This window comes from Lissotriton helveticus, chromosome 6 (assembly GCF_964261635.1).
Source record: "Lissotriton helveticus chromosome 6, aLisHel1.1, whole genome shotgun sequence".
Taxonomy (NCBI): Eukaryota; Metazoa; Chordata; class Amphibia; order Caudata; family Salamandridae; genus Lissotriton; species Lissotriton helveticus.
In genome coordinates this window covers 11,457,193-11,471,259 of record NC_136067.1, presented here as the reverse complement: position 1 = coordinate 11,471,259, position 14,067 = coordinate 11,457,193, and the positions used below count along the sequence as shown (strand labels likewise).

The 14,067-nt window shown below is 50.0% G+C and overlaps 1 protein-coding gene across 4 annotated transcripts in view; it reads right to left on the bottom strand.

Annotated features, from left to right (window-relative positions):
* The window catches only part of LOC144762134 (cullin-9-like), a 518,599-nt gene that overhangs the window by 128,846 nt on the left and 375,686 nt on the right, over positions 1 to 14,067 (bottom strand). For all 4 annotated transcript variants that reach the window (XM_078647278.1, XM_078647280.1, XM_078647277.1 and 1 more), the window contains one exon: positions 7,855 to 8,111. In XM_078647278.1, coding sequence (XP_078503404.1) covers positions 7,855 to 8,111 — 257 coding nt within the window. The remainder of the gene's footprint in view (positions 1 to 7,854; positions 8,112 to 14,067) is intronic.

The following is a 14,067-nucleotide window of genomic DNA, read 5'->3' as shown; positions in this document are numbered from 1 at the left end:
CATTCCGTCCATCATCTGGTCTTTTTTTCTCAAGTCCGATGCAGCAACGGCAAGAGCACTCGTAGAGTGGTAGCTGGCTCTCACCGACGTTCCTTGACCCTACTTCACTCCCAGTGACCTCCAGCCTGTGAGGTCCCTTTCAATTCCATTAGCCACACCCAAGGTTTATTGGTAGCCAGTCCTGCCACCGACCCCTTTAGTCTTCACTTCAACCAGAGGGCACTCCACAGCACCCGCGACAGACGTCGGAAACGACCCTGCTTCTGTGATTCTGCATCTCCTTTTTGGTGGTGTTAAATGTGTGACAGAAACTGTCTTGGCATGACCGTCATTCGTTCACTGACTGACTGAGGTGCATCTCTGGCGCACCCGGTGAAGGACAATTCCACGTGTCCCTGCATCCAGAGTCTCTGGGCAAGGTAATCGAGAACTGCCTGTCGCACTCAGGTTCTGGGGACCCCAAAGATCTCTGCTTTGAAATAGCAGAAACCAAATCCAACTCCAAGTGCGCGTTGGCACAAAACTTGCAAAAGCCGGTGTGCTTTTACAACCGAGTGAGACGGTCTTTGATTGACGGTCTTGCATGCCACCTGATTTCCCCCAGTGCTTGCAATACTAAATGATTTGATGGTGACGCAGGTTACTACAGTGTTATTTTTATTAATAAATTGGTGTGCATCTCCTTCTTGAGTCGTGTTGTCATTTATTAATCATTGTGTGCATTTGCAAATGTCTTGCACTCGTCTGAGTTAAGCCTAAAGATGCTCAAACACACTATCCCTTAATACAGCACTTTAGGATTGCTTGGCAAGCCCTGTCCACTAATAAGGGAAGCCCTTGACTCTTTACACGGTATGTCTCATTTTGATACAACATGTAAAGAATCCGCTTCCTACATCTGCCATCCCCATCGGCATAACACCTGAGTGCCAATGCCCAGGGGCTCTTCGCCCAAAACCCCTTGCCCCTAAATGGTGAGCAGAGTCCTGGTGCCAAGAGGCCTCCATGCTGTGCTGATCAGTCCTGCATACCGTGGTGCCTACCTGATACGAGGGTGGGCACAGATCAGCACCTCGACTCAAAATCCAACCAGCAGATGCCTCGGGCAGTGCACAGCATTTCTCTTAACAGAAGGGGGGCCGGCTGTGTCCCTGCTTCCTTCCCTGAGACAAGTGAAACAAGCATTTGCAATGCAATAGGTCTTGCATTTAGAATAGTTTGAGCTATTGGCAATGCAAATGACAATGCATTTTTTTATGTGTCGTTTTTAAAACAGATAAATAAAAGGCATGGTCATTTACAATGCCAATAGCCTGCCTGACAAATGTCCTGCAAGGGAACTCCGCGTCCCAAGGCAGCAGTGGCTGCCGTAGAGCTGGTGGAATGGGCACGCAGCCTCACCGGAGGCTCCTTCTTAGCCAACAAGTAACAGGCTTTGATGCAAAGAACGACCAACCGAGAGATGGTCCGCTTGTACATGGCCCGACCTTTTTTGGCACCCACGTAGCCAACAAAGAGCTGGTCATCCATCCGGAAATGTTGTGTGCGCTTCAGATAGAATGAGAGGCACGTTTTGGGACCAGACGGTGGAGACTCTCTTCCTCTTTCAAGGGATGAGGAGGCGGAAAGAAGGTGGGCAAAGTGATGGTCTGCCCGATGTGGAACGGCGTAACAACCTTAGGCAAGAAAGAAGGACGGGTCCTTAAAACCACCTTGTTCGGATGAACAGAAAGGAAAAGAGGCTTAGAAGACAGAGCGTGGAGCTCACTCACTCTTCTGGCAGAGGTGATAGCTACTAGGAAAGCCGTCTTTAGTGTGAGAAGGCGTAGAGGACAGTTATGAAGGGGCTCAAAGGGAGCACACATCAGATATGTCAAAACAAGGTTTAAGTCCCATTGAGGCATTATGAACGGCACGGGAGGAAACGTGTGCGTAATGCCTTTTAGGACACGGTTAACAACCAGGGACTTAAAAAGAGAAGGCTGATCAGGACGCCGTAGAAAGGCAGAGATGGCAGAGAGGTAACCCTGATAGTGCCCAGAGCAGAGCCCTGTGGGCCAAGGAAAGAAGGAACACAAGAACTTCGGAAAGAGGGGCCGAAAGGGGATCCACAGATTTGTTCCACCTGCAGGCGTATACCGTTTCCGCAGAAGGACACCTGACTGCCAGAATAACATCACAGACTTCGGGAGGAAGATCGAAAGCTGTCAACTGTCGCCGCTCAATCGCCACGCATGGAGGTGGAGGCTGGACAGGTTCGGGTGGAGGACCGTCCCCTGCTGCTGCGACAGAAGGGTCTCCCTAAGAGGCAGTCGGATCAGGGAATCGATCACCATGTTGAGTAGCTCAGGATACCAGTAACTTCGTGCCCAATCCAGAGCCACAAGGTTGACTTGGGCCCGTCGCGCCTGATCTTCTTCAGCACTCTGGGCAGAAGTGGTATAGGCAGAAAGGCGCACAACAGACCACAGCTATACTCGCGACGAAAAGCGTCTCCGAGCGAGTGCCGCCTTGGAAATTCCAACGCGCAGAATGGATGACATTGTGCGTTCTCTGCTGTGACGAATAGATCTAACCAAGGCTCTTCCCACTGCTGAAAGAGACCTTGCGCCACATCCAAGTTCAGGCGCCATTGGTAATCCATCAAGCACCGGCAGCTGAGTTTGTCCGCCCTGGCGTTCAGAGAACCTGCCAGGTGTTGAACCACCAGGGTAATGCCTTGATGTCCAGCCATGTCCAGAGGCGCAGAGCCTACTGACATAGGGTCGAGGAGTCCACCCCGCCCTGCTTGTTGCAATACCACATGGCGGTGGTGTTGTCTGTGAACATCTGCACTACACTCCCCCGGACAGAGGGAAGGAATGCCTTCAGTGCCAGTCTGATCGCCCGAAGCTCCAACAGATTGAGGTGGAGCCGGGACTCCGCCGGACACTGAAACCCGGGATAGAGACTGAAAGATCAGAATCATAGCCTGAATATCCCAGACTCGCTGCTTGGGAGGATAAACCCGAAACCGCGTTGAATCCAGAACCGCTCCGATGAAGAGGAGCTTCTGAGAGGGACTCAGGTGCGACTTCAGCACATTGATGGAGAACCCCAGCAGGTGCAGGAGGTCGGCCGTAGTCTGGAGGTGGCTGACTACCATTTGGGGCGAGCCCGCCTTCAACAACCAGTCGTCGAGGTAGGGGAAGACTGACACCCCTAATCTGCGCAGATGAGCTGCGACCACTGCCATCACTTTCGTGAACACCCGTGGGGAGCTGGTAAGGCCGAAGGGGAGCACGGTAAACTGAAAGTGCTCGTGGCCGACCGTGAACCGCAGGTAGCGCCGGTGGGCCGGCAGGACGGGGATGTGAAAATAAGCGTCCTGCAAGTCCAACGCTACCATCCAGTCTCCTGGGTCCAGGGCAGCCAGAACCTGAGCCAGTGTCAGCATTTTGAACTTCTCCTTCCTGAGGAAGAAATTGTTGTTCCTGAGGTCCAAGATAGGGCGCAAGCCCCCTTAGTCCTTCTTGGGGACCAGAAAGTAGTGGGAATAACAACCACCTCCTACTTCGGGCCCAGGAACGCTCTCGATGGCCCTCTTGGCCAAAAGAGCCATAACTTCCTGCTGGAGAAGCACAAAAGGATCCCCTGACATGCTGTGGAACTGAGGTGGCACGGCTGGGGAGTAGACTCCAAGGGGAGGGAGTAGCCCCTCCGGACGAGTTGCAGTACCCACTTGTCGGAAGTGACAGAACGCCAATGGGGAAGGTGATGACGAATCCTGCCACCCTCTGGCGTGGGGTGCGACCCGAAGCTCAGACTAGGAAGGCTTCGAGCTAGACGTCGCGGGGCGGATGTGGACTGACCCTCACGCCGACCCCCGGAGCCACCTAGGCCGCCTCCATGCCCACGGGCATGGCGAGTTTAGTTCTGCGCAGGCTTTTGACCAAACGAGCGGGCAGGGACGTCTCTGCCATGGCCACGAAAGGAATGAAAAGTCGACGTGGCCGGGCGCGTGGCGGAAAGGCCCAAGGACTTGACTGTAGCTCGAAAGTCCTTAACCACTTGGCTGCTAATGACAAGGGTAACTCGTCATGGAGTTTCCATTGATTTCAATGGAAATTACATTGCCCTCCTTGAGATGCCTCAGCAGCCAAGTGGTTAAAATGCTCCAGCGCACTGTCGGCCTTATCACGAAACAGTCGAGTGCCGTCAAAGGGCATGTCCATGAGCGAGCTCCGGACTTCCAGGGAGAACCCGGTGGACCTCAACCAGGAATGGCGACGAAGCGCCACAGTCGTGGAAATTGCCCTACCGAGGGAGTCCGGGGTGTCTAAGCCACAACGAATGGCGACCCTAGCTGCATCCTTACCCTCGGCCACAGCATGAGACAGCACAGCCTAGACCTCCTCCGGGCACCTAGGCAACACCTTCTGCAATGGTTTCTACGTACTGGATGATTCTTTTCCTGGATAAGAAATGGCGCTACTCGATATTAGGTCAGGTTAGTATTGAGGATATATTACTATTGGGTGCCTAGAGAAGGGTTAATCATCCAAATTACCCCAAAATTATGATCAAAGATCATCAACAGTTAATGCAGATCTCTATCACACCAAACTGACATTCCATTTGTAAAATCAGCAATTGTAAAGGAAAACACAATATAATTCTTGAGGACTCTTTAATGTGTTGTATCTCGTATAATTTCCGCCAACACGTGTTTCGTCGTAAAAGAAATACCCACGAATGGAATGTCAGTTTGGTGTGATAGAGATCTGCATTAACCTTCTGCAATGGTATCCCACACCGCGTGGGAATAGCGGCCCGGGAGGCATGCGGTGTTCACCGACCGCAGCCCTAAGCTGGCCAACCGCCAACCGCAGAGCTGCTCCAACTCCTTATCCGGCGGAGCCGTGGGAAAGGCACACTGGGACGTCAAAGCTTGAATGACCACACTCTCGGGTGTGGGATGAGTGATCAGAAAGGCAGGGTTACCCGCCACCGGGCGATGACGCATGGCGACGTTCTTATCCTGTCCGTGAGCAAGTGCCCAACAAGACGTCAGTGAGGGCGTCATTAACGGGCAGCAGTGGCTCCGATGAAGTGGACGCCAACTGGAGCACCTCAGTGAGGAGATTAGTTTTGAGGGTCACCGTGGGGAGATCAAGGTTAAGGACCTCAGCTGCCCGACAGAGCACCACCGTGTACGAGGCACCTTGCTCCATAGTGGGTGGAGGAGAGGCAAACCCCGGATCAGAGGAGACGTCAAGATCGCCAGCCTCTTCCAAGTTGTCTGCCCAGTCCTGCTCATAATCACACTGACGAGCAAGCGGGTCCGCGGACCTCTCCCACTCGTCCTCCACCGCATGAGGCACAGACCTCGGCAGCAGGGATCGGGGAAGGAACAAATACCGACCCGGCGTCGCATCCAAATTCGGATACCGGGACGCCGGGACGCTCTTCGGAGCAGCTGAGCGCTCTATAAAACAAACAGTAACATAACATACCAGGTGGGGACAAAACCGCCTGGGAACCGGGGCAGAGGCGGACCCAACGGCATCCACTGCGGCGCTGCAGCCGGAGGCGAGGGTGGGGCTGGGGCCGGAGCCTGCAGCAGGGGACCTCTTGGCGCCGTGGCCCGAGCCAGTGGCGCAGGATCTAGCGGCGCCAGAGCCGCTGGCGGCGTCGGGGCTGGATCCGACGGAGTCAACGGACCAGCAGTATCCTGACACGGGACCGCGGGGCCCGAAGGCGCACCGGCGGGAGCCCAAGGCCTAAATAGGCGATCCATGGCAGCAAGAAACTCCTGCATCTGTGTGGGAGTCGCCGACGGACCCGGGTAAGGCGGGTAGGCCGCTGGACTCCCAGGCTCCAAAGGAGCCGCAGGGGGGGAACCCCTGTCCCCCTCGTCTACATCAGGGGACCGACGGGGGGAGGTCGGAGAGCGAAAACGCTTGTTCGACTTCTTTTTGTGTCGTCTCTTACCCGAATCCGAGGGTGAAGACTTGGATCCCAAGGAGGGGTGATGGTGGCTCCGCGAGCGTTCGTGGGAACGGCCACTGGGCCTCGATTTGCGTGGGGACGAGTGCCGAACTTCAAGCACCTTCCGGCGTCGCTCCCTCAAGGCCTTCGGGGCCATGGCCCTGCAGTCCAGACAGGACCGGGTGTCGTGGTCGCGCTCCAGGCAGTAGAGACAGACGTCGTGAGGGTTGAATTATTTGGCCACACTGTCTCACTCAGATGAAAATGATACCACTATCTGTGTATCCTCCGCGTTAGAGATTGTAGAGAAACCATGAGATCGAATGAGTTGAGCCAATGGGGTTACGCGTAGATGTTGAAGAGAGTTGGGGTTAATGATGATCCCTGAGGCACGCCCCAGGGGAAAGCAAGAGAGTTTGACGCATGCTCTCCCACCACCACGGTCTGCTCTCTGTTTGAGAGAAAAGAACTGAGTAGGCTCTGCGCCATACCATTGATGCACAGATTCTGTAGTCGGTTGACAAGCACTTGATGGTTAACTGAGTCAAATGCGGCTGAGAGGTCCAGCAGAATAAGTGCCGCCTTCCTTCCCTGTCTACCTGCATCTAAATCTTTTCCGTAGTTGCAATTAAAGCTCATTCAACGATATGTTGTGGCTTAAAACCGTGTGTGTTGTGATGGATACAACTGATCATTTGCCTCCAAGAAGGCAATCAGGTCTTCATTTAAACCTGCTTCTATGATCTTAGAGGGAGGCAGGAAATAGGCTCAATAGTTTTTGACCTCTGTAGGATATTGTGATGGTTTTTTCAAGATAGGGCAAACCAGAGATTTTTTCCAAGCTATTGGAAAGTGCCCTGAACTAAGTACTTTATTTAGGAGTGGGAAAAGGTGGGTCGCAATCGTGTGAGGAACCAATTGTAATACATAATGCGGACATGGGTCTTTAGAGGATCCTGATTTAGTAGTGTGCAGAAATCTTATCACTTTTTCCAACGTCAAAGGAGGAACATTGTCAAAACCATCCTGTGTCTCCTTAAGGTTATCATCCGGCTTTACATGAGCTGGGCAGGTCGACTCGGCCAAGTGACAAGCTTTCGGATTAGCAGAGAACTTCTCATAGACAACATTTACTTTCCTGTGGAAATATTCGGCAAGTTTGCTGCAGAATTCTTGATCAGGGTTAAACAGTTTACTCTGATAAAGTTCGAAAGCGCAATAACAGTTTTGAAGAGTTCCTGGCAAATTTTTTCATAATTTTGTCTTTGCTGAAACAATAGGTGTTTTATACTCTCCAATAAATATTTTATAATTATTCTTCTCTTCAAAACAATAGTTTTTCCTCCATCTTCGCTCTTGTGCCCTACATTTAATTGTACTTTTTTTTTTTTTTAGGTCAAACGTGTACCATGGAGCGGATGGATTTTTCCTATGGCTTAATCTTAATATACATGTGTAATCAAAATACCGGCAACACCTGAGAAACACAACCCCACGATTGTGACTCTTCGAGGTGGAGACATACAAACTAGGAATATACATGTGGAAACAAATTGTCAAATTACAAATGACCATCTATAGCAATGCAGTGTAGGCGACAAGCAGTTCAGAAAGAACACAATAAAGGGTTAACCTGAACGTAGGGAGGTCATTTTCTCCACCACTGAAAGCTTGCAGTTGAACTCATACATGAGGTATGAAGGGGTGGAGTGCAATGATATTACATGCCACAGGCTTACAGTCCACGATTCACCAAAGCACATTCACAATCAGCCTATGCACCTTGAGTTAATTAGGCAAACCGAGGACTACAAAGAAAGGTTTGACAGTCGGCCTAGTGGGCAACTGCTGAATTTAGTAGCAGACTCTGCGCTCTGGCTTTACCTCAAGGAAGAAACCTTGGACTTGTCATTCTGTTGCCTTCTCTCTGGTGTCTGGAAAATGATGTGCGCTTGACCCTTGTGTGGGGTGGTGGGGTCCTTGGAGACGTACTCGAGGATGTGAGGGCTATCATCGTTGCGTCGGACATAGCCCTGGTTGATAAGGTGCATCACACACGACAAGACATCTGTGTGACTGCTGCAGAAGCTGAGGAACTTGAGAGGAGCGCGAGACTCCCATTTCTGGCAAGCATCAATCACCTGCAGAAGGAAAGAGAAAATAAGCACTGATTTAGGATTACGGCCCAGGACATTTTACTCCGTACAGAAAGGATTGTTTTCATCTATCACAAAGCCTGCCCTAAGACCATTAGCACAGTCTGCTGCTTCACACCAGACACTCACACTACCAGGAGTCACGGTTACACAAGTAACTCATTTAAAGGCCCTGGATGCACTCATGTTTTTACAGCAGTTACTCACACCTGGCAGGCAAGATGATCCGAAGAAGACGGGCCACACCCTTGGTAAGGTTCAAGTGGTTTGCAAATAGATCTGTACAAAGTCAAGAATTCCCTTTAGGGAGCGCTTTCCCCGATTCAGCCCAAAGCACCAGACTATGACCATTGGGAAGGACTGAGACAGCCAACTGGCTGTTCTTGGGCTTCATCAGAGCTAATGTCAAACTCTGCTCATTGTCAGCCTGAAGCATATGCCTGGTCCGAGACTAGCCTCTCCCTTCCAAAGTGCTCCGAAGTACTTTCCAAGCTCAGCAAATGCAATGTGAATACAGAACATTTGAATAAAAATGTAGAGGCTGGCGACTGTGTAGTGGGCCGGACTTCCAAGTTTGCTATGGAGTGACATAGCAATTTTTACATTTTATTTTATTTTATTTTTTTGCAATATGGACTAGTGATATAGACTGAATTGAACAGGTTAACGCAGCAGTGGAGTAGCACTTATTTATAAAAACTCTGTACAGATTGAATGTGACCCAGAAAATATAACAGACTTTGAAGCACTCTCTTTTAGATGTAATGTAAATGACAATGGACCCCCTGGGCCCAAGGACCATTTTCCTAGATGACCGTAGTGATTTCCTCGACGGAAGTGTGCAATTTTGCAATTTCACACTGTTAGGGGATGTAAATTTTTATTTAGAGGATAAAAGGGATACTAAATCTCTTACTGATAACTTATCAAGCTTTGAGGTAAAATAATTGGTACATTCCCCAACGCATCAAGTAGGACATACACTTAAAAGTATTTTCAAAACCTTATCTGAACTTCAGAAGGGAGACAACTTCCTTTAACCTGGTCTGATCACATGGCAGTGCAATTCAATGCTACTCCCTTGCAAAGGTCCCTTGAAGACAGGCTGCCTCGCGCTGCTTGGATTGTGCGCTCGCGCTATTGCGGTGACTGACAACTGCTGTTTCAGCGCGTTTTAATTTTTCTGTTTAATCTAAAAACAATTTTTGATTTTAGCTGCTCGCTGTAGCGCTATTACTGCCCCTCACCCACATTTAAAATTTACAAAAGCACCGCTATTTAGCGGGTCCGGTTCTGGGGTGTGTGGGAGCGCCATACTTGTCAGGTTTGGAAGCCAGACGCCGCCATCTTGGTGCGGGTCGTGGCGCCTGATTAGGCTATCTACGCCGGCCTACTTAAGGCGGAACCTACGCAGGGGCTCTTCTTGCAAAGGTCCCTTGAAGACAGGCTGCCTCGCGCTGCTTGGATTGTGCGCTCGCGCTATTGCGGTGACTGACAACTGCTGTTTCAGCGCGTTTTAATTTTTCTGTTTAATCTAAAAACAATTTTTGATTTTAGCTGCTCGCTGTAGCGCTATTACTGCCCCTCACCCACATTTAAAATTTACAAAAGCACCGCTATTTAGCGGTCCGGTTCTGGGGTGTGTGGGAGCGCCATACTTGTCAGGTTTGGAAGCCAGACGCCGCCATCTTGGTGCGGGTCGTGGCGCCTGATTAGGCTATCTACGCCGGCCTACTTAAGGCGGAACCTACGCAGGGGCTCTCCTTGCAAAGGTCCCTTGAAGACAGGCTGCCTCGCGCTGCTTGGATTGTGCGCTCGCGCTATTGCGGTGACTGACAACTGCTGTTTCAGCGCGTTTTAATTTTTCTGTTTAATCTAAAAACAATTTTTGATTTTAGCTGCTCGCTGTAGCGCTATTACTGCCCCTCACCCACATTTAAAATTTACAAAATCACCGCTATTTAGCGGGTCCGGTTCTGGGGTGTGTGGGAGCGCCATACTTGTCAGGTTTGGAAGCCAGACGCCGCCATCTTGGTGCGGGTCGTGGCGCCTGATTAGGCTATCTACGCCGGCCTACTTAAAGCTCCACCTTTTTTCAATGCGCAGCGGTGACGCGCAGGGTGGCGCCTTCTCTGCGCCTGAGTCGTGCCAGAGTCCTGCCCGTCTGCGCCCGTCAGCGTTCCGGGAGCGGACGGGGCAGGACGGCTGGTTGGCTCTACTTTTTGTCAGGTGCATTACTATCGTCTGTCCTGAGTATGTCTTATAGTTACTCTTCTGAAACTCTTTTAACTTTTCGTCCTCATGTAGGTCGTTGCCACTATGTCTTCCCCGGTAGTCGGGCGTTAAGCAAAGGCTGCCCCAATTGTGGTTGGCGCCTTTTGAAATGTGAAAAGGCCACCCCGATTTTTAAACCACCTCCTATCGTCTGTTTACTCCTTAATACGCGCTCCCTTGGCGGCCACGCGCCTGATATATGGAATTTGTTGTACAACTCTAATGTATCCTGTCTCTTCCTGACTGAAACTTGGTTAAGTGACTCATCGACTCCCGATTTAGTCAACGCCATCCCTCCCGATTATTCCATCTTTAGGAGAGATAGAGCGGCGGGACGAGGAGGCGGTGTGGCTATTATAGTCAACAAACGGCTGCACTGCACCACTTTTCCGGTTGACAACATTCAGGCGACAGAGGCCCTTGGCTTTACACTCCATCTCTCCTCATCTCAGGCCTGTACCGGTATTGTTTTATATAGAGCTCCTGGCCCTGTAGGTTCTTTTTTAGATGAACTCCAAGTAGCACTTTCAGTCCCGTGCCTAAAATCCGAACACTGTCTACTGCTCGGTGACCTAAATATTCATATGGATGACGCTACTAATCCAGATACTACTAAATTGATAGATATCACCACCATGCTGGGACTGTCACCTTTTATCCACGAACCTACACATAATAAAGGCCATACTCTAGACCAAGTCTTTTCTTCCCGTCCTATTGATTCTCAAGCGCCGCAGCCGGTGTTGTGGTCAGATCACTATCTGATTACCTTTTTCCTGTCCTGTGTTTCTCCCCCCAGAAGGAAATTTGTGAGTTCTTCTAAGCGTGTGTCCCGACCTTTTCATCTTCTCTCTAATGAGAGCCTATTACAGGCGATGGAAGCTGCACCCTGTATTTTATCGGGCAACGTAGAAGATGATCTAGTCTATTTCACCGACTGGCTCACGGCAAGATTGGCAGCTCTCGTTCCTGAGAAAATGACTAAGGTGGGTAATAAGAGGCTTTCCGCCCCTTGGTTTACTTCCCAGCTCAGGGAAGCTCGCCAAAATTGCAAGAGAGCCGAAAGAGCTTGGCGGAAGGACTACAACCCTTCGGCAAAAGCCACATTTAAAACTCTGACTAGATCCTACCACAAATTGATTTGGAATGAGAAAAAACTTTATCTGGAACGTCGTACTGACGATGCGGGAAACACAAGTAGGGAAATTTTCAAAATTGTTAAGGATTTTACTGCGCCGTCCCTGAGTACCTTGGCTCAATCCCATTCATAATCTTGGCTGACGGAATTGGCACACTATTTCGTTAACAAAATAACGATTATTCAAGAGTCCCTTGCCAGTTACTCCAATGGTACTAAGGTGGATCAAACGGGTGCTCTTTCCCTCACTAACCCAGCTGTGGCCCCCCACTCTTTGCGAATTTCCCCCGCTAAGCCCTGATTCTTCGTTAGCCCTTCTTACTGGGCTAAAGTCTGGCTCACCTTTGGACCCTTGCCCGGTCTCCTGTCTTAAGAAAATAGCCCCAGTCTTAAATGGTCCTATCAACTCCATTCTTAATGCTTCTCTGTCTTCCGGTGTGGTTCCCTCGGCTTGGAAAGGTGCGCTTATTTTGCCACTCCTAAAAAAAACAACTTTAGACTCCACTGTTCATGCCAATTATCGGCCTATATCTCTCCTTCCTGCCTTGGCGAAGGTGGCAGAAAGACATGTGCACAGAGCGATCTCGGACTACATCGAAGAGAACGATCTGTTGCACAATACCCAATCCGGTTTTCGTGCAAACTACAGCACGGAGACCGCGTTGCTCGAAGTCACTGTCGCCATCAGAGAGGTGTTGGATGCGGGAGGAAAGGCCATGTTGGTCATGTTGGACTTGTCGGCGGCGTTCGACACCGTTCCCCATGAAACCCTCCTAATACGTCTCTGGGAATGTGGTCTGCGGGGGACGGTGTGGAACTGGCTTAAATCCTTCTTAGCCGACCGCCGACAAACGATCTGGGCGCCTCCTCACTCCGCAGTTATAGCACCTCTGGAAGTGGGAGTCCCCCAGGGGTCTATTCTTAGCCCCCTGCTTTTTAACATCTTTTTGGCCCCCCTTGCAGAGGTAGCGGAGTCCTTCGGCGCCCAGATCGTGTCCTATGCCGACGACACCCAACTCCTGTTTACCCATAACAGGAACGAGGTGTTTGACGGGAGCCGCATCAGAAGCTGTTTAGAGGCGGTCTTCGGCTGGTTCAGGGAGCATGGTCTAAAATGCAACTCCGATAAATCGGAGCTGCTTTTTTTTGGTTTTGCTTCTGAGCCAGATTGGAAAAGTTGGTGGCCTCAGGATTTGTTTCCACCTGCTAAGGCAAGCGTAAAAGCCAAAAATTTGGGTATTATGATTGACAATGATCTTTCTTATGGGCCCCAAATATCTAGCCTTTCGGGGAAATGTTTTGGCATCCTTCGGATGCTTAGAAAATTTTTGCCCCTGATATCCATCAAACACAGACGGATCATTGTTCAAGCACTTGTAGGGTCCAGATTGGACTACGCGAATGCCCTCTATCTGGGGCTTCCCAAGTACCTGGTGAGGCGGATTCAAGTAGTCCAAAATTCAGCAGCCCGCGCCATCTACGGGCTCCCTAGACGTGCAAGTGCCTCTGTACTGCTGCAAGAGCTGCATTGGCTTCCCATAGCCAAGAGAGTTCAGTTTAAGAGCCTGACGCTGACTTTCAAAGCTCTTCATGCCATTGGTCCCAGATACATGAGGAAACGTTTGGCTCTCTATAAACCAAACAGAGCCTTACGGTCTGCTTCCCTGTCTAAAATGGTAGTCCCGGCCATCAAACGAGCTAGACAGGGCGGTCGCTCTTTTCACCATTTGGCTCCCCGTGCATGGAATGAGCTCCCGCTTTTCCTCAGACAGATTCCCTGTCTTTTGTCCTTTAGAAAGGCTTTAAAAACTTGGCTTTTTACCAGATAGGCTTGCCATTTTCCTTTGCGGTCGTGTTGTGTTGCCGTTTTGAAGGTTTCCTTCGCCAAAGCGCCGGGACACTCCTTCTGGAGTAGCTGTTGCGCTATAGAAGAACCGAAATAACATAACATAACATAACATAACTTTTAGTAGTACTAAAGGACCCTTGAAACAACCTACTCAAACCAAATTAGTTAGGCCCTGGAGTAAAGTTAACAAAACAGTTCTGATAACTACTCTTAAAATGACTCGACCGGTTTTCTCCGACGACCTAAATGCTGGCGCCTCCAGTTATTTTATTTGGTTTCAGGAAGCAGCTGTTAGACATGCTCCATCTGCAAAAACTGCCAATAAATGGCCCCGCCGTTCGGCGGGGCCATTTATTGGCATTGTCTCGGTAACGACGCCAAAAACCCCTGTGATTCTGGGCAAATCACTTAATCTCCCCGTGCCTAAAATGAAAGTGTGTCCTCATGTAACGTAACTGGTGCTATGTAAAGCGCTCTGATAACTGATTCGGTTCGGTTCTAGTTCGCGCTATATAAAACTCAGCAAAGAAAAAAGAAAAAGGGACCTAAAGAAATGTTTCCGTCAGCAAGAAAGAATTTGGAGAAGAAATTATGCTACAGAGGAATGAGCTAAAAATAAACTTATTATCCAAGAATATAAAAATCGGATAAATTCAGAGAAATGCAGTTACTTTGAGGAA